The following is a 20248-nucleotide window of genomic DNA, read 5'->3' as shown; positions in this document are numbered from 1 at the left end:
CAAACACACACACACACAGACAAACACACACAGACACACACAAACACACACAGATACACACAGACACACACACACAGACACACATATACACACAGATACACACAGATACACACAGATACACACACAGACACACACTGACACACACACAGACACACACAGACACACACACATACACACACACATACACACACAGACACACACACAGACACACAGACACGCACAGACACAGACACACACAGAACCATCTCCGTCCAAGCACAATCATCTAAGATGTCAGTGGGACGGCCGTGCGACACTCAGAGGGACAGACGGCCGCGTCACCTCGCGTGGACAAGCGGTGTCAGAATTCGTTCTGCGACGTCATCTACAGTGGCAGACCTTAATCCTGCCCCAGAAAGCAATCTGTCTCCTCTTCCAAAGCGGTCCATGTCGCCAGGGTCAATGCCAACAACGGCGGCACGACAGCCCCACCGCCGTGCCCGCAGCTGTTGCACAGTCGACAGCCGACCTCCGTGGACGGCGCCATCTGCCCCCAGGTCGACCAGTCTCCTCGTGCTCCTAATCGCGACCCGCAATGCTTCACCACTCTATTCTCACGTAAAATTCCCGGCTGCCTCCGCGTGCGTCCACACTCAAAACTCGAGCTTTGCGGTAACGGAGACGCTGCTCCCATCTTTTAACAACCGGGAGTCTCTCGCCCATCATCGCTTTGATTCCGGTGCACTTTCAATTGTTGACCTGTGGTGCACACGAAGTGTGTCCCACCAACAGATATCTCCAACTGGTTCAGAGCGGACGAGCGATCGGAGCGGGGGGGGGGGGTGCTCACCGCCCGCGCATCTGTCCGTTCCAGCACTTGTCGTCGACGAGGCCGGCGGCATGCTCCTCCGAGCACACGGCAAAGGGGAGCGTCGCCCAGAACGACCTGGCCTGCCGCAGCCGCTCCTTCACGTCCACCACCTATGGGGGGAGGGGGGAAGCGGCGAGAGTGAGGCGGCGGTGCTGGAAAGTAGTCACGAGTCATGGTCGCGCGGGAGGTCGAGCGCGGGAGGTCACGAGCGGGAGGTCGCGCGCGGGAGGTCACGAGCGGGAGGTCACGAGCAGGAGGTCGCGCGTGGGAGGTCGCGCGCGGGAGGTCGCGCGCGGGAGGTCGCGTGCGGGCGGGTGGCTGCGAGCCACGACACGGCCGGTTGCCCACGTGCATAGACACACAAACAGGAGTGGAAACGTACATGTCTGGATAGCGCTGTACACACGAGTCAATATCTGTTGTATCGAGCTTCGGTTTGGGGTTGTGACGATACATTTATTCATCAATTAAAATCTCTCCCCACGCTCACAACGCACGTACCAATCAATTATTTACTGTTTATATATATGAAAAAAAAATGAGATGCAAATAATTTGCAAGCGTTTCCTTTGGCTTAGGTCAATGAACGAGACAGAAACACGCTGGCACACGCGACAGGCCGTACGGGGCGACAGTACGAAGCGCAGAGTACAAACCAGACAGTAAGAATCAGACGATGCCCAGTAAACATAGTGTTTGAATGGAATTGAGGGGCAACACTGGAAAAACTTCATAATCCACAAAGTGTCATTCTCCACAAGCCAGGATTTTGTTGAGATTAGACGGATTATGTGGATACAGATTTTTTTTTATTAAGTTCATTGTGTGGGCCATCTGTGGGGTAAGGATACGGTGAAAATGATCAAACGTGGATTGTAACGTGTACCAATGAAGCCAGAATGAGTTTATGAAACAATACATATTTATTTATATATGTGTGTGTGCGTGTGTGGGTTATTCCAGTTTTCCAGGACACACGTCCTCAATTTTAACCTTGAATCGCGGCAATGCATAGAATCATCATAGGGGGTGGAGGAAATGGGTAGGTCATCACACGTCCAGCCACTGAATAGACCAGAGACTTACTCAATGTGCACATGAATACAGTGATAACAATGACAATGGACAGCCCTGTGTCGATCCACTGCCAGAGGAAACGCCCTTCACTCCATGTCAGACACGGCAGATGTTTTCACCGTACTGCACCAACGCTGGCCATTGCGGGTGAGGAGGTGGGTGGTGGGGAGCGGTGGCGCAGCGGTTAGCGCTACGCTGCGCTACGAACCCAGCCACCCCAGTTCCAATTCCCGCTCCCGGCCAACACCGGTGACGATTAGTTGAACCGGCCATGGGCCTTCCATTATGTCGACTCAACCTCAAATGAGTACCCGGTGCGGTGTGTAAAAACATCGCCACTGGGGAGACAAAGGCGGCCGGGCGTGGTGCTGGCCACCCACCCCCTCGTGTGCCGTTCCGGCCTTCGTAGGTGCTGCTCGCTAACAGCACTTGCCCCAACAATCTGTTAAGGCTACACGGGGGCTCTTTGTCTTTTCTGGGCCGGTTCACATATCACTTGCCACTGATGGTAGCCGTGGCTGGGAATCGAACTCAGGTTGCCGAGTTCTTTGACACAACGTGCTAACTGCTCCACTTCTTCCCTCCTCCCGTTGTACGTGCGTACATACACATATATCCAGTACGTATGTCAATAACGTTCAACATATTTTCATCATTTACGAGCAACGCTCAACTCTGTGGATGCTGTGTGGTCATTTGATTTGCAGTTATATTCGACACATCTCCCTGTCTGTTTACATACCGGTCCAACAATCACCCTCAATCCATGTTGACGTTTCTGTATTTTAAAAATAATGTCAACTTGCAATGCACTGCACAGTATTGGCACCAACAATTGCCCAAGCTCTGCGGGCCTCTATATATTGAGGTGCTGTCGGCCACTGAATGATTGCTTACATTTTAATGGTAATTTGCCTGAGTCAACTACTGCAAAGGAATGTTTCTTTTCAATTAATAATGTACTGCACAATTACTAATGTACTGCACATTATTCATTGTTCAGTGGTTGCGCACTGCCTTCGATTTCTTCTGCAACGCAGAGTTGTTTTTATTCACTATTGTACTTTCTTTTACATACATTTTGGCTTTTGTCATTTTGGTGGCCACCCCCCCCCCCCCCCCAGGTGCCTCTTATAAATTACACTCTCCCTTGTCTTTTGAGTTCTCACTTGCTTAAGCAAAATAAACTTGACGATTGGTGGCTCAACACAAACTTGGCGCAGGCTTGCAATATTGAACAGGTTCAGCTACACTCCTCAAAGGCTTTGCTGCGAAATGTTAACTACCTCGCCTGGTATACAGGAGGTCGTGGGTTCGATCCCGACGCCTGCTGCTGTATATTTGGAGTTTGCGTGTTCTCCCCGTGGACGCGTGTTTTTTTCTCCGGGTCCTCTGGTATTCCCCTCCACATGTGGCCTCAACGTGCGTTTGGAGTATTTGGCTGCTATAAATTTCCACTCGATTAGCCACTTCGTTGAGCTATCATTTGTGGCCAGGTCGCTTCTGAAAAAGAGCCACGTAGCTCAGTGGGCCTTAGCTGGTGAAATAAAAATAGTTTGTAAATTCAGCACGGAGCCAGACTCTTGAGCGGAGTGCTCAGCGGCACGCCATTATTTAACAGATGCACGCTTTAATTAATCCGAGGATGGGAATGAGTTTAACTGAAGCACCATCCGATTGGGGCGACTGTAGCCCATGACACGGTAATTTCAAAATCAAATTACGCTCGCCGCTGATGGAATGCAATGCTCGCGTTCGTTAAGCCGTTTGGTAATTGCGCTGAAAGCGGGATGAGTGTTTGTGTTTAAATTCAGCATTTCCGCCATCTACCTTGCCTGGTGGGTTTGCGTGGAAGGGGTTTGTGCGTTTTGTCTTCTGCAGGGGTATTGCAGTGGTCACCATTGTAACCATCGCTGTCATCAGCAGCAGCATCATCACAAGCAGTAGCATCAGCATGATCAGCAGCAGCACCATTGGCAACATCACCATCAGCAGCAGCATCGCCATCAGCAGCATCATCATCACGAGCAGTAGCATCATCAGCAGCAGTAGCATTGTCAGGAGCAGCAGCATCATAATCATCAGCAGCATCATCATTCATCACTAGCAGTCGCATCATCATCAATAGCAGCATTAGCGGCAGTAGCAGCAGCAGCAGCATCACTAGCACCAGCATTATCATCAGCAGCAGAATAATAATAATAATCGGCAAGAGCATCATTATCAGCAGATTGAGAATTAGCAGCAACATCATCATCGGCAGCAGCATTATCTTCAAAATTTCCCACGGTAATTCAATATATGTAGCAAGTATAATTATTTTATTGAGAAAAAGTCAGAATATCAACGAAATTAAGAGAAGTCCCAAACTGCATGTATTGGAAAGAGCCAGAGCTGTAAGTGTGGGTTTAATGCCCCGCCATTCCTCCTTCGACTCCCTGAAGCCTCAGGTACATCAACTGGATCTGGAAGCCGGAGAGAAAATTGCCCAAGTGATTCAATACCCCAGCGAGCAAAGTCAAATGTGCACATACAGCATCGCGTTGATATTAAACTAACCCATCACATCTTCATGTCAGTGCAATTTATATTGTCAAATACAGCTTTGGCCCATAATTTAGACAAAATACAACCATTTCACATGGACATTCACAGAGATCTATCTTATGGCATTGCAAACTGCTGGGACACGTGCTTTTAGAAGCTCTTATCAGATTATTTAGATTATTTTGGTGCTAGAAATGTCCAAATGATGGGCCACTTTGTTGAGCTATCATTTGTGGCCAGGTCGCTTCTGAAAGATAAGATAATACCTCAGTGGGCTTCGTCTGGTAGGATGGGGATGGTTTAGTGTTGTGTTTGTTTGTGTTTGGGCGATTTGTTTACCTTTCTTGTACTTTACACTCCTATCGTGTGTTTGTGTTGTTTGTTGTTGCAACGCTCTTACCCTCCCCTACTGGACATCTGTGAAAAAGAGCTTCATAGCTCATCGGATTCCTCCCCCAGTTATAAATAAATATTCTGATTCTGTAGCAGTGGCACAGTTCTTCGTTCGCACGCTTGCGCTGTGAATCTGCCCACCTGAGTTTCACTACCCAGCCACGGCTAACGTCAGGGGTGGTTGCCTTGGGAACCCCTCCTGGGCATCATCCCATTCACCAACCGGCACCGTCCAGCGGGGTGAAGTATGGTCCAACAACCCCCGTGACTGATCCGACACGGGGAGACTTCACGGATGGCGATGCCAGTTTCGCGTCTACATCCACATTTGCATTTGTCTCTCTCATGAGATGTCCAAAGCTAAGCAGGTACTTGAGCCTGGCTAGTCCTCGGTTTGGCCGACCACCGTGCCTAACAGGTGTTACAGGCTGAGGTGCTATCTGGTGGGTAGCAGAGGGCAATGCAGAAAAAAAATGTGAATTGTTGCACTGTGCTTCTATGGCTCCCTGCCTTCACCAACCCGGTCCTGACCAGCGTGAACTACGGCCAAAGAGCCCTCACGGTCCGCAGAGCGTGAGGAGGCCCTTGTCCAGCAATGGATTGGTCTGTACACACAACAACGATCTTTTACCAAACACGATGACCGCATCAGCGTTACATCGCGGCGGCGGTGATGTTGTCGGTGATGTTGGCGGTGATGGTGGCGGTGGTTGTTGATGATGTCGTGGGTGGGGCGATCGGAGCACTTATTTGGCAAACGCGGCGGGGAGGTGAACGTGAAATTCCACTCGGGCTGTCAATGTCGGCATCAATCTCACTGGGACGACGGTTCGGGGGCATAAATCAGCAAATCGATGAAAACACAAAATCAAATCTCGTTCATCTCTATTAAAATAAATCACACTTGTTTGGCAATTTATGCTCGCGGTGAAACTACAATGTCTCGTTTTTTTTTTACTGCCTGCAAATTTTTACAGACGATTGGCAACCTCCTGCCATGGCAGAAAAAAACAGCAGACGGGAGCGGGAAAATGTTTTTTCCTGCGTTCCAATAAACGCCGGTAAAGTATGAACGGTAAAGTATGAACGGTAAAGTATGAACCGTGCGCTTTGAAAACCTTCCCCAAGTGGGCCGAGTGATTAATGAAGGAAAATTTGATTTCTCTCGGGGGACTTGTACAACGGCGCTCTTTAAAGGGACGGTGCAATGCGGTACGACAGCGGCTGCTGTTGCAAACCGACGCGTGCAGTTCCCGCACGTGCCACAAATATACATATACTTTGCGTTGTCTCTCTCACCGTGTCGTAACCCAATTTGTGCGATTGCCCGTCATCGTTTTTCAACTCGTGATATGAGAATATCATTCGGAAACTCTACCGGTGCAGCTCATCACACGCCGCGTGTTGGAGAATGGCACCTGGAAGTGGATCTGACAGAACTAGTTCTGAAATATCTCCAAGGTACCACGAATCCACGCGAAGGGCAGCACTTCCCTGGACACCTTACTCCAGAAAGAAATGCACTTCTCACGCCAGTCACACGTACTTTATAAGATTCTCACAGATTGAATGAAACCAAATTAAGTGAAAGCCAAATTTAACAACGACGACTCATATTTTGTGCAGTCAATTGTGACCAGGCTGAGGTCATCAGCTGTCCGGGTTCAACCCCAGGAGTCGAGCTGGATGCCAACTCAACACTCTGACTTCTGCGTCCCTTGACCACACGGAGAACGCGAGCGTGCGTTACCCAACATTTTAAACACGTTAGATTATAAACAAGAACTTAACTTTTTTTGTCACCAATCAAGAAAGCAACTCAATGATGTTTCACCCAGCTGTGGTCTCATCCACGACAGCACGAGCGTTGACAACAATCCGTAGCCGAGCGCGACTCACTGACGAGCCCGAAGCAGGGCGAAACTCACCCCCTGTCCCCCCCCCCCCCGTTCCTGCCAACCAACCGCTTACACAGCAGCCTTGTCGCGTGACCTCGTTGAATAAACTTGATCGAGTGTTTTAACGCAAATTAGAACGAGTAACGATACGGTTCAATATTGTACTGACATTTTTGACTTGACCATAATAATTTAGAAAGAGGGCTGAGCCTTCAGCAGAGGGGGGGGGGGGGGCGAGGGGGGGAGGGGCTCAGCCCTCCAAAGCTCCCTGGATGCTCCCGGGTTGTCAAAATGTTAATGTTGGAGTTCAAATCCCGGTCATGGGACAACTCAACTCATCATCTCTTCAGGGTAAATAAAACCGACGCGCCACTGTGCGGGAAGCCACCAGTGGATGACCTACGCAGATAACCATGACATTCCGTGCCCGTAGAGTGGCGTTTGCATGAATGCTTCAGCATCGCAAAGCATCTCACATCTCATCTCAACCATTCGAAGGGGGACCCCCCCCCCCCCGCAGTGGCAGCTGTCCCTGGTGCAGCGCAAGTTGACTCAGCACTGGCCTACAGCCTGCTAGTAGACAGCGATGACTGCTGCTGTGCGTGATTCCATTTGAGTAATTTGTGGCGTCATGATTCAAACTTTGGCGAATTTGGGCCATGACGTCTGCCTCCTCTTTTCGAATGACGTCACCGGATCTTTAACATCCGCCGCAAAAGCGGCCAGCATGTATTTAACAGTTAATACATCTGTGGTATTTACCAGATTCGAACCACGAACGTCGGCCACAAACGGCCAATGCGCTTGCCGCTGGGCCACGTCGCTGCGCCCAGCCGTGAACACGTAACAATTGCCACCCCACGGCAGCACTGAGACGCGTACAACAGTAAACAGCGTGCACAGCTCAGCGTAAATGTCGGGACACATTTTTAAAGAACACATCAATGGATAAATTCAAATAAGAATGTTCTTACGCCTTGCTGGAATTCTCTCCACTTGTTCCTCTGATGCGAGCAATGGAGGGGAACATTTCAACCAAATAAAAAACAACTCAACAAAAATAATGGGGAGGGCGGGCAGGCGGGCGGGCGGAAAATAAAATGGGACAGAGGGGTGGAGGGATACGGGGAGAGTGGCGGGTGGTGGAGACAGAAGGGTAATCCCCAAGATAGAAATTTGAAATGGGAGTCAAATGTCGCAGAAGGGAAGGACAAGAGATCATTGTTAGCATCATCGCAAATCCCCATTTAACGGAAACATGTGGCCCCAAATACATCACACGCTCGTGTATTATTTCATCTCTGTCGTTTTATTATTTTCCATGTCTGTTGCTTTATTTTTAGAGGCGGACAAAATATTAAATTGTAAGCCGTCGGATATTGCCAAGTCCTTTTATGATTCCGAAAAAATCGAGGTTTGTTTGATTCTCCCATTTTTATATTTGTGCCGTTTCAAAACTGCCTTTTAGGTGAAGCGTGTGGCATTATACAGTAAATAGTTAAGCGCTGGCGTTTACGAGTAATTACAGGAAATAGAAAATTTATTTCGGATTATAAAGTTTGTGATAATGAATTTCCTTAAAAGTTATCATTTAAAACGGCACTATCTCTCTAAGAAAGCCTCCTTGCATCTTATGAGCTCATTTTATTACGCATCGTACGTAGCCAGCCATGCTAATCGGAGGTGCGGGGTAATGACTACAACCTGCACACAAAAAGCTGTTTGAAAGAAGCGAGTTTTCAATTTAGACGTAAAAGTGCATAGCTCCAGTGGCTTCCTAATACATTGAGACGTTTCACCAAATCCTAATATTTGCGTGTGGCAGGAACCCGGTGGAAGCACAGAACCCGCACCTACGTATTCACCTATTTGCTGTACTGCCACCTTCTCACACAGGGTTACAAACATGCGCCGCGCAAATTAGTCACGAGTGTTGTTTCTTATTAATGCGTGCGAATGCGTTGGAATATGCACGGGTGTGTGTACGTGTGCGTGGGTTTGTACGTGAAGCATGCATGTGTACGTCCGCGTATAGATGCAAAACGTGTGTGCGTGCGCGTATGCGTTCATAGGCGCTCGCTAACGGCAGTTGCGCCGGGGGGGAGGAGGGTATCGTTGTGTTTGTATGTGTTCGCGTGTGCACTTATGCGCGCACGTGAGTGCGTAACCTCTGAACCCCACAACGTCTACACACGCGCGCGTGCCGGCGCGCGCAAGCGACCGAGACGGCCGACTCACCAGGCGGTCCAGGCTGGTGCCGGCGGCGGTGGTGGGGCGCGGCGCGTCCCGGTTGTACCCTCGGAAGCGGTGGCTCGGCGCGTCCCCCGTGCCGCGGGCCGCTCTCCGCGAGCCCGGCCCGTCGTCTCGAGCGCCCCCTCCGGCCGCGCTCACCTTCGGCTGCCCGCAGCCTGCAAACACCTGCGGAGCGCGACCACCACCCACCCCCCCCCCCCAATTGAGTTTTAATCAACGCACGAAGCGCTCGTCTGGGAAATGCGCACAGCCTCCGGCGGCGTTCGGAAAAAACCCGTCCGGGGTTTCCTGACGAAGCGCGATGATGGGTAGAAAATAAATAAAAACGGCTTCTTATTTTTAAGAGCAAAGACTGCGTGCTCTTTGCGCACATCCCTGCGTGCTGTTGTTTGAAACTCGTGTTTTTTTCCGCCCGGCACTATTCTACAATAATGCCGGGCGTTCACAGATGCGCCCGGCGACGGAGTTCGTCGCTGGGCGCAGCCGTAACGCGCCGTCGCACCACTCGAGCCCTGCCACGCTTCGTTCATCGTGTCCCGGTCGCGGTGTCGAAGAGGGCCTACGTTGGAAATTACCGTTGGATTGCATTACAATTGTTCATACGCTTAGGTTTTTCGGTAAAGTCACGTAGGTAAAAATAATAAAAATATAAGTTAAATAATAATAGAAATAAAAGAATAAATCATGACGTTTCGGAGGCAACACAAGCCTCCAAAACGTCGTGATTTATTATTTTATTTATATTATTATTCTATTATTATTTAAAGTATGTTTTTATTATTTATTGTTTACCTACGTGACTTTACCGAAAAACCTAAGAGTATGAATCCTTGCAGTCACGAAAGCTTCAACTCTAGATGTACAATTGTTCCCCCGTCATTTCTCTCACCGGGCATTTCCCTTGCATTGCTTCACTTCGAGCAATTGCGAAAGCACTTATATTCTCATCAGTGCAGCTCTCATTGATAGCGCCTTCAGCATATGCGGTGTTTGTAGCCAAACCGCAAACACCGTGCAAATACCATCGCCGGTATTGCCCAAGCGAGTCAATGGGCTGCATGTGTATATATATTAACACTTGCATGTAAACAAATGTGTGTGTACAGGGCATACACGTGCAATTCTGTAAAGTGTTGATACATGTTATTACTGGTGTTGACAATGGTAGTGATGATGTAGGTGATGACAGCAGTGATAATGATGATTGTTACGACTGCAAACATTCTGTTACTGCTACGATTGCTGTTGCTGCTACAAATGATACCAATGATGGTGCTGTTGACATTGATGATTCTTAATAATCATGACATTTATTGATCTGGAAAAACCTCGTTGAGTCAAAAATGTATATGCAATAGGGTCCTCCATTGAGACATTTAACATGTTTAATTAGTGTGCTCTTTTTTAACGTAATTATAATCCTGACAATAATGATGATGCTGCTGTTGATGAGAGATGATAGTACTTCTGATGATTATGATGATGCCGACACTGACAATAATTGTTGCTGCTAATGTTGCTGATGATGACGATGATGGTGACGCCGATGATGCCCCACCTGGGTGGTGATCTGCACAGCATTCTCCTGCATGTTCATAATGGCCTCTGAGATCTTGACGTCTATGGGGTCGACCACCGCTTCGATGTTGAAAGGCCCCTCCAGACGGTCGGCCACCAGCTGCATGGCATCTGAGATGAACGGGCACAATGTCACAATTACTTCAACCGTCTCTGTGTAAGCCAACGTCAAAGTCACACGGCCATCCCTATGCAAAAAGCTCTTTCGACCATTTCCCTCAGTTCCGACACTGTTTAAAACTACGACAGCAAAATCAATTACGATAAAATTGCTTGACCTAACACGTATGTCTTTGAAGTCAATATCATCGTTCATAATATTGGGTGATTTGTTGAGGATATTCTGACTTCCTGCATTTTCCTGCAGATGCTTGGTGCAGTTCCAAGCGAAACGTCGTCGCTCGTGAAAATTGCTTTCCAGCACGCGGCGGCTTCACTCGTTTTGATGTCAGGTGGGTGGTGGAGCGCCTGACGACACAGAGCCAGATAATAACCGGGCCTAACGCAAAACTCAGCTATGAAGCAAAATGATTTACAATCGCCAATTGGTTGACGTTTTATTTTAACCTTTAAATTGCTATTAACAGGGTTTTTTGCATTTATATATTTAAGAAATGGATATTTATTTATTTGCAGTCATTTTGGGTCACAACCCCTCTTAATTTCGTGACCTTTTCACGGAATATTGTTTGACCCCCTGCACCTTAGCCATGAATTTTACCAATACCGTGACAAAACCGAAGCCGTCATCATCTTAATATGTAATTAAGATGATGTATGCAAAGAGAAACATTAGCCTTCACGGTTTATATTTGAAAGTGTTATTTTTTTCGAGGCAATTATAAAGAAACTAAACGAGTAAAAACTGCTCAGGGAATATGTGTGCCTGTTTTAAAGCATATCTTGACGTTCTCTGTCACGTTGAAAACTCCACCAGTCGCGACCTTCCCATCATGGTCCACTCAGCCCCTGACGCCAACCGCTGCCGTGATCAACAGAAGTTCCGCTCTGAAGGCATTCTCTCAAGGCCATGGAAATGTGGAATTTCCACCAGGGGCTCTGGGTCATAAACAGGAGACGGGGCGCACTGCCCTACACTCGTTCGAGCAGAGAGACGACTGCCGATTAGTTGTACTCCTTTGCGCGAGAGAACTGCCCCTGGAATGTTCCCTTGCCCGGGTTAAACAAAAGAAGCAATTTACAATGGTAACACATGCAAATCACAAGCCGTGAAAAAACCCAAAACTCGCCAACAAAACACGCAAGCCAAACCCGTTGCTTGTATTTGTCTTTGCGGCGCTTCTGTATTTATCAAGATGTTTATTTATTTACAGAATAAAAAAAACCCGTAAATCATCATTGCGAATACAAATTGCATCTGTGGTGACTTAGTGCAGGCGAGTCTCCGCAGGGACGCTTTATCGGGCTCTGCATGCCAAGCGGATGCTAAACCGTTCACGGCTTGCAGGCGCACGACAACATCCCATCCATCTTGCACGTTTCCACCGCGCTCCCACAACACAGGCAGCGGCAGGGACGCCACAAACGACACAGAAGCACTTTCCTGCCCCCCCCCCATCTCCCATCCCTCCCTCCCTCCCTAAAACCCTGCAAGCTCGCGTCTCCCTCCACGCTCGTTCAGATTGAGTTTACAATTCCCACACCTCGCGTCCCCACCACCCCCACCAACACCACCTCCCCACGCTCTGACACGGCTTGCCCCTCTTGCCTAATTGCCTCCTAATGTTTTCATCAGTTATCTGTCCGGCTAAAGCTTTCCCCCCCCCCCATTTGCCCTCGGTCGTCATTCCAGTTGAAGCCCTACGGGGGGGTGGCTGCCCTTCAGAGCTTGACTCACCATCAGACGGCTGCGGGTTCAAGTTTCTGGTCAGGCGTCGGTTGTAGTGGCAGTCCTCGACTTCGAACACAATTCGTTCCCGGGACCCGTTCGTAAGACGAACGGTTCGTAAGTCGGAACACAACAATCTAGCGTATATTTAAATGCGCGTACATGCAAACCAAGGCCATACTTATAATATATATTGCTATAAAATAGATTTCTGTTTATATGATTGTGGTTATGGTTGTACTTTATTAATACCTCATCTCTGCCATTACATACAATGAAACAAGAAAAGGTAAAAAATAAAAAAAGCAATGTAATACAATACACTATTAGACATTATTGTAAAAAATAAATAAAAAGTCCATCCTATGCGTTAGTGAATTTTTTAATATTTTAGGCAGGAAATTCTTTTCAAATTTAGATTTTTTTTTTTTCTGGGGGGGGGGGGACCCCAGACCCCTGAAAAATGTGGTCCCCCCCAATGTTGACTCCATGGCTACGGCCTTGATGCAAACACTCACTCCCAGCATCTCGCTGAGGATCCCACAGCTGAACAAAAATAGTGCCGCGGTTAAATTTGCAGGCGAGAGTTCGCGTTTTTAAGGCAATGTAAAACAAAACTAATATTTCATGTAAGCTGGTTCGTAAGTCGGGTGTTCGTAAGTCGATGGCTGCCTGTACCTGCATTCGTCACCTCTCTGGGGAACGTAAAACGAGTTGTCTGCGGCATGGCCTTGTTTAAAGGGGTGGTGGGGGGGGTACGTAAACTCAAGGGGGGGAGGGTGGTGGGTTACGGCATGGTCAATGTTAAACAAACGTTAAACAAATGCTAAGCGCTAAACAGAATGAGTAACAACACGAGCAGCGTTTTGTGTCTATCGCGCTGATCCCACTCTGGCTCTCAGCCCCCCCATGTGTGTGTACGGGGTAAGGCGACCGCGTCCATCGCTTAGACCGTCCAAATGTTTGCGTTTTGCGCAGCTCCCCCACCCCCCTCCAAATATAGCAGACAGTTTGTATACCACAATGACTGATACTAAATAGGAGGGGGGGGGGCTGCAGGGGCTGAGCTCCCCTGCCGCTTTGTGAGAAATCAACAGCGGTTGTCCCGAGGGGCAGGCACGAGCCCCTGCCATGGAAATGTGGAATTTCTACATTTGTCTCGCGGTCACTGATGTAGGGCATCACCGCTCCCCCGTCGATGAATTTTACCCGCGCGTGAATCTCGCGCCTGCAGTTCAGTTCACGTCGGGTTTCGCGTTCCCTTTTCGGCGTTGAGGAAACGAGCCGTCGGGATTGCGGCCAAGTTCCCCCCGCCAGGAGTGGCGGCTGAAGGACATCATCATCGGTCGTGTGGGGGCAGCTCACGGACACAGCAGGCAGCCAGCTTCAAATGAATTGTTGCTCACACAATGTCCGTGGAGCCACGGTGGTGGCGAGGCGTTAACTGCCTCGCCAGGTATGCAGGTCCGTGGGCTTGATGCCGACCCTGACGCCTGCTGCATATTTGGAGTTTTGTGTGTTCTGCCCCGTGGTCGCGTGGATTTTTGTTCGGGTAATCCGGGTTTTCCCTCGGATATATTTGGAGTTTTTTGCTGCTATAAATTTCCATGTAATAAGCCACTTCGGTGAGCTATTAATGATTTGTGGCCAGGTCACTTCTGAAAAACAGCTGTCTAGCTCAGTGGGGGCCTTACCTGGTGAAAAATAAAAATTGTTGAGTTTAGTTTATGACCACCGTCTTCTGTAGAAGGACTCTGTGCACCTACGTTGGATGTGAGGATCTTTATTGAGCCTTATGGCGTGACCCGGGGGTCCCATAATGTTATGTCTTTTCAAGAGGAACGACACGGCGATCTATTCCTCTCGACGAGCTCGACACGATGCGCTAATCTAAGTTTTGTTTATGACGACGGCATTTGCCCTCGCCGCTGCTGCGCTTGGACGACACGACAACGGAACGATCCGCGCCAAGTGGGTCGCGGCGTTGATGTGCGCAGTGGGACGGAGTCGCCACAAATTAATTACGATTTTGACGGGACCCTAAGGAGCCATCCATTCAGTACGTACGCATGGAGGAGGGGTTAACCCAAACGCGTAGCTTGCGTATGGGGGGTCTACTGATAATGTGCGTACGCATGGGAAACGGAGGGGGGGGGGTGAAGCCTCGATAATAATTTGTCGACATTGGCCTTCAAATGAGCCACAAGTCAGACCAAGTCCTGCCGGGAGAAGTGGGACTGTGGGAGAGGTGTCACTCGTGTGCCACCGTGCCCCTGACTGCAGCTATCACGCAGCTCAGCAAATTAAGTGGCCTAGGCACGCAACTTAATTCTTTAATGCAGCCGGCGGTGGACTGTCTGTTTGCTTAAACACGTTAATATTATTAATCCTTGGTCGTTTCTGCGTGGATTAAATATCGGCCGTTCTATAAGATTCGGGGGGGGGGTGGTGCGTCAGGTGTACCTACTCAGGTGGGGGGGGGGGGTGTAAGAAGTCCGCGTGCCTACAGGGAGGGGGGGAGGGGTCAAGTTTTGACAGATTGTTGCGAACCTACTAAATGGAAGGGCCCTAAGGTTCAATTTCGCCCTCTGACTCACAAGCCCCCAGCCACCAATCCCATCGCTCTGCCCCCCAACCGACTCCCCACTGTCTCCTCCCCCTTCTTCCACTTTCCCGCATCTTTTTTCCTTTGAACCAAGTCGACCAATCATAGCTCTCAGTATTTCCTCTGGCACCTCCCCCTGGGTTGGGCACGCCCTCTGCTGCTGAGAGACTCCTCCCTTGACTTAAAGCTTTCGTGACTGCAGGAATTCATACTCTATGGGTTTTTCGGTAAAGTCACGTAGATAGAATAATAATAAAAAATCACGACGCTTCGATCGCAACAGAACATGACTTTACCGAAAGACCCAAATAGTAAGACTCCTCTCTCTCTCCCCGATCCATAGATTGTATCCTTACACACTTGCATAGCATCGTTTTGACATTCTGCAATTTGAATGATGAGTGTCAAAATGTGAGATCGTGGGTGGGGGGTGTTTTCTGAGTACTCCAATCTACAGAATTGGTCAAACGCGGCATTGCAGGACCTTCTTGAAATAGAGTGTTGATACTCGGTGAAGCTTTGATCGATATAATATTATTTGGTATTTAGCGGTGTTCATCTTTGTTGGCACGTGGCGGAAATTCCACGCTTCGATGGTGGGAGCCAGTCTATCCATAAGACATCCATCGTCGATTGACTGCAAAGTAAAATACATTTTGATGAAAACCAGATCGATGCGTCGTTCCAGTGACACCTGCAGAGGATTGATCAACTTGTTCAATGCTGACTGCGAGATGGAAATAATCCCATATGACGCCTTCCTTTCTCATATACAGTCTATAAAACCCGACTCTTTTAGAATAACATCGGGAGACCGCGACTGGGCAAATCTAACATCAGAGGGTTGTACAGCGGCTTGCTCGGCATGACGTCCGTCTGAATTCAGTTCCTGAAATCAGTTCCTGAAAGCCGCTCCCGGCGCGTGGGGTGAACCGTCGGACATCGCGCCGAGCAGCCCGCGGCGCCCGCGCCAGAACAACACGTCGGCGAGCCTCCGAAGCCAAAACCGTGAACGCCTACGGCAGGCATATCAGAGAGAAACCACGCCAAGGTCAAAAAAGCACCAACTGAGGCCGGACTCCACCGATGGGGTGCATTGCCCCGTGTGGCGTGGAGACGAAGCCCTTTCGTGAGATCTTTGAAAAGCCTCCTATTAAAAAAAAGGGTGCACAATTCGCTCATTTATTCAAGCGTTCATTTTATGTTGCGGCGAGTGCTGCGCATCGGACGGGCCTAGTTGGTAAAACGACCGAGCTTCAAATCGGCAGAATAAATATATTCCAGTCGTTCTCGGGAGGATAAAAATTCCTCTGATCCTGCAGACGGCAGCTGTTGAATACCTAAAACATGTACCTCTGTAATCGTAACTGCTCATTACATTTGCACTCAACGAACGCACAATTATCCCCCCCCCCCCCCCAAAAAAAATAGGTTAAGCTTAACTAATTTTTCCATAAGACCCATTGGGCCGTTCATGTGTTAACAAATCTCAGCTTAGCTCATTAATTTTAACAAAGCATCGTGTTCTCGTGAGGTGGGTGTGTGCATGCCTGTGCGTTACAGCGCGTTACAGCAAGGGGCAGCGGGAGAGTGTAGCGGTCAGCGCACTGCACTACGAACCCGTCCACCTGAGTTTGAGTCCCGTTCACGGCCAACGGCAGTTACGATTATCTGAACCGGTCCTGGGCCTCCCCTAGGTCGACTCGGCCTCAAATGAGTACCTGGTGCAGTGTGTAAACATTGTCACTAGGGAGACAAAGGCCCGGTCTTCATAGGTGCTCACTAAAAGCACTTGCCCCAACAGGCTGTTAAGGCTATATGGGGGATCTTTGTCTTTGTTGGAGCGGGGGAAGTGGCAGCGTAGCTGTTAGCACACTGCGCTACAAACCCGGCGACGCGAGTTCCGCTCACGACTAATAGGTGCGGGGGAAGGAGAATAAACTAAACACTAAAAGCAGGTGTCAAGAAAAGAGTTTTAAATTTAGATTTAAAAGTGCATCGCTCCAGTGGCTTCCTAATATCGGAAGGAAGAGCGTTCCAGACGGCCGCAGAAGCGCGCGATGCGGTGACCGTCTTTGTTCGATGGCTCGTTGCCACATCTTCTATATTTTTATTTTACTTTTATTAATTTACATTTTTTTACCTACGTGACTTTACCGAAAAAACCTGCGAATATCTTCTATGAGAGATGATGGGGCCCAGTCACGTCTTTGTACCTCTCTCTCCAGGCTCACACGAAGCCTCGAGGCTTCTTCTCGCCCTCTTTGTTCGAGATCATCTCCCACCGGGTCACGTGGACAGAGTTCCCACTGTACTTGACGACTGGAGAAAATCACGAAAGCCACCAATGTCTAAATGTTGGATCCTGAAAACTTTCACTCGCGGGGCAGGAGTCTGGCCGAAAGTCCTGCGTCGCTCCAAAGTCTCGTCATAAACATGCTCCACATAAATGACACCCACATCATCGGTGAACCAAGCAATTTGCCTCTTGTGCAGTGTGATACTAAAGCCGACAAAGAGCACGCAAAGAGTAGACAAAGCTCATTCACTGTTTTGTTTTTGGTACAACCTTAACAGACTGTTGGTGGAAGGGACGTTTGCGACGTGTACACGTTGGCCCTATTGGCGACAAGTACACATCTCAGTAGGTGCTCATTTGCGGCTGAGTCAACCTAGCGGAGGTCCACGACCAGCTCAGATAATCGTCACTGCTGTTGGCCGCCGTGAGCGGGAATGGAACTCGGGGAACCGGGTTCGTAGCAGAGCACGATAACTGCTCCCCAAACATAGAAACACACTCACACATGCGTTCTTGTACAAACCATGAGCAATTATGATAAGGACTATCTTGAATGAGTGTTATATTTAAAATAATGAGTGCTATCTTTACAACCATGTACGCATATGGTTCTGTGGCTGGAGCAGAGAGCAATTATCGGTTTTGGGGTGGGTTTTTTTTCTTCATGTGTGTGAATACAATATACACTACAAAAATGAACAATACTTTTACTGCCGAATGAAGAGAGTCAAGGCAAACGGAATGTATCATGCACCCTCCCCCCCCCCCGAAATCGAGAGCGCGTGATGTGGGAGACACAAGGCCTGGGACAGAGAGAAGCGAAAACATTCAACAAATAATTTTCATGACAGCGGCGCAAAAATTGCAAAAATCCCCAAGTGCACTGCGTCGCTCCGGGGCGGGATGATGATGAGTCACGGAGCTCACACTGAGACGCCCCGGCAATGTGAGCCACACAGAAGAGTTGTTTTTTCCCGGCCAATAACGCGGATATGCAGTGATCCTCGTGTCTGCTCGCGCATTGTGTCCAGTATGTGTAGCGCCTCTGAAAATGTGTGTGAGGAGCTGTGAACAATGCGCGCATGTTGCGTGCGTGTTGCGTGCGTGTTGCGTGCGTGTTGCGTGCGTGTTGCGTGCGTGTTGCGTGCGTGTTGCGTGCGTGTTGCGCGCGTGTTGCGTGCGTGTTGTGTGCGTGTTGTGTGCGTGTTGTGTGCGTGTTGCGTGCGTGTTGCGTGCGTGCGTTAAGGCAGCCGCGCGTGGTGCTGGCCACCCACACCCCTCGTGTACCCACGCGCGGCCTTCTTAAGTGCAACTCGCTAACAGCACTTGCCTCAAAAGTCTATGAAGCCTACACCGGGGATGTTTGTACGTGGGGAGGAGTGGTGGCATGGTGGTTAGCGCACCACGGCGGGCCCAGTTTGATTGGTGCTGTCCGCGCCATCCCTTCGAGCGCTTTGCCGGCCTTCGTTAGGTCTTCGGCAACAGCACTTGCCCCAAAATAGATTGTCGAGGCTGTGTGGGGGACTTTTGCCTTTGTTTTGTTCGAATATTCACGTGCGTGCATCTGCATTGTTATAAGACGCGTCTGGGCTACTGTCCATGAGGATTACGTCTAAGCTCGCCGCAGCTCCCTCGACGTCATCGTTGCATGATTGACCCTTTCCCAACACAGCTCACCTCCTGCCCACGACCGACAATAATTCTCACCACTGCCACCACCACCGCCACCACCACCGCCACCACCACCGCCACCACCACCGCCACCACCACCGCCACCACCACCGCCACCACCACCGCCACCACCACCGCCACCACCACCGCCACCACCACCGCCACCACCACCGCCACCACTGCGGCGCCACCACATTCCCTGCCATCAACATGCCAGGCAACATTCGGAGGCTCTGTTAAATGCCGAAACATACTATTTCAATTATCTTGCGCCATATTTCATTCATAATTTATATAATTCAATAGTTTGAATATATATATTTTAATTATTTTTGTACTGCGTTAAGTGATATAGGTGGTGTATATTTTTCGGTCGGCGGTAGAGTTGGAATGACTGTCCGAAACGCATCCTTAATGTTTAGGATTCATGGGAAAATCTATTCCGATTTACGAAATTATAATAATTTATTTAGCGCTTTTCATCAAGGATCTCAAAGCCGCTGCACAGGACACAGCAGCAGCAGACGCTCAGCATAAACATAATTACATTATAATCCATTTACTAATTTACCTAAAAGTTGAATAAGCGGAAGCGTATAAATCGGTTTTAAGACGCATTTTTAAAATGTCCACAGAGTTCCTGATATCTCATGGAAGAGCGTTCCATAGCCTGGGGGCTACATGGTGAAAAATCTCGGTCACCCATAGATCAAAGCCTCGAACTGGGAATGCAGAGAAGATCTGCATCATCCCCAGATGTTCGAGATCTTAAGGGGACGCATGCTGTTTTAAGCGACTATTTGAGGAACCCATCCCTTTCGTAAATCGAAGGACACACCTGCACTGTACTGCACTGTAATGGTGGCAAATCTTTCCGTGGGACGACCACCGGAAATTTGAAAACAATGTCACGAGTCAGCCTCTTGATTCGATTTCAAGATCACCGTGATTATTTGCACTGCGGTGAACGTAACGGCCGATCGCCGCTGCAGGGGATCATGTAAACCCATTCCATTCGGCATGTACTCATCTACGCGGGAGGAGCGGTGGCACGGCGATTAGCACGCTGCGTTGTGAACCCTGGGACCCGAATTTGATTCCCTGCCCCACGGAGCAATGATCTCTGACCTGGTCCTGGGCTCTACTCGTCGTCAACCTTACACTGCCCAGCGTGGTGAAGTATGGTCAAACATCCCCCATGATCAAACACGGCATAGGGAGGAGGCCA

At 49.2% G+C, this 20248-nt stretch overlaps 1 protein-coding gene across 1 annotated transcript in view; it reads right to left on the bottom strand.

Moving 5' to 3' along the window:
- LOC144732546 (glypican-6-like) overlaps nucleotides 1-20248 on the bottom strand; it is a 117831-nt gene that overhangs the window by 11981 nt on the left and 85602 nt on the right. The window contains exons 6-8 of the mRNA XM_078613971.1: nucleotides 10577-10707; nucleotides 9004-9183; nucleotides 830-960 (exon numbers count right to left, since the gene is read on the bottom strand). Of these exons, the coding sequence (XP_078470097.1) occupies nucleotides 830-960; nucleotides 9004-9183; nucleotides 10577-10707 (442 nt within the window). The remainder of the gene's footprint in view (nucleotides 1-829; nucleotides 961-9003; nucleotides 9184-10576; nucleotides 10708-20248) is intronic.

Source organism: Lampetra planeri, chromosome 43 (genome assembly GCF_965212315.1).
Source record: "Lampetra planeri chromosome 43, kcLamPlan1.2.h2, whole genome shotgun sequence".
NCBI classification, from domain to species: Eukaryota; Metazoa; Chordata; class Hyperoartia; order Petromyzontiformes; family Petromyzontidae; genus Lampetra; species Lampetra planeri.
This window is presented reverse-complemented; position numbering and strand designations above follow the sequence as displayed.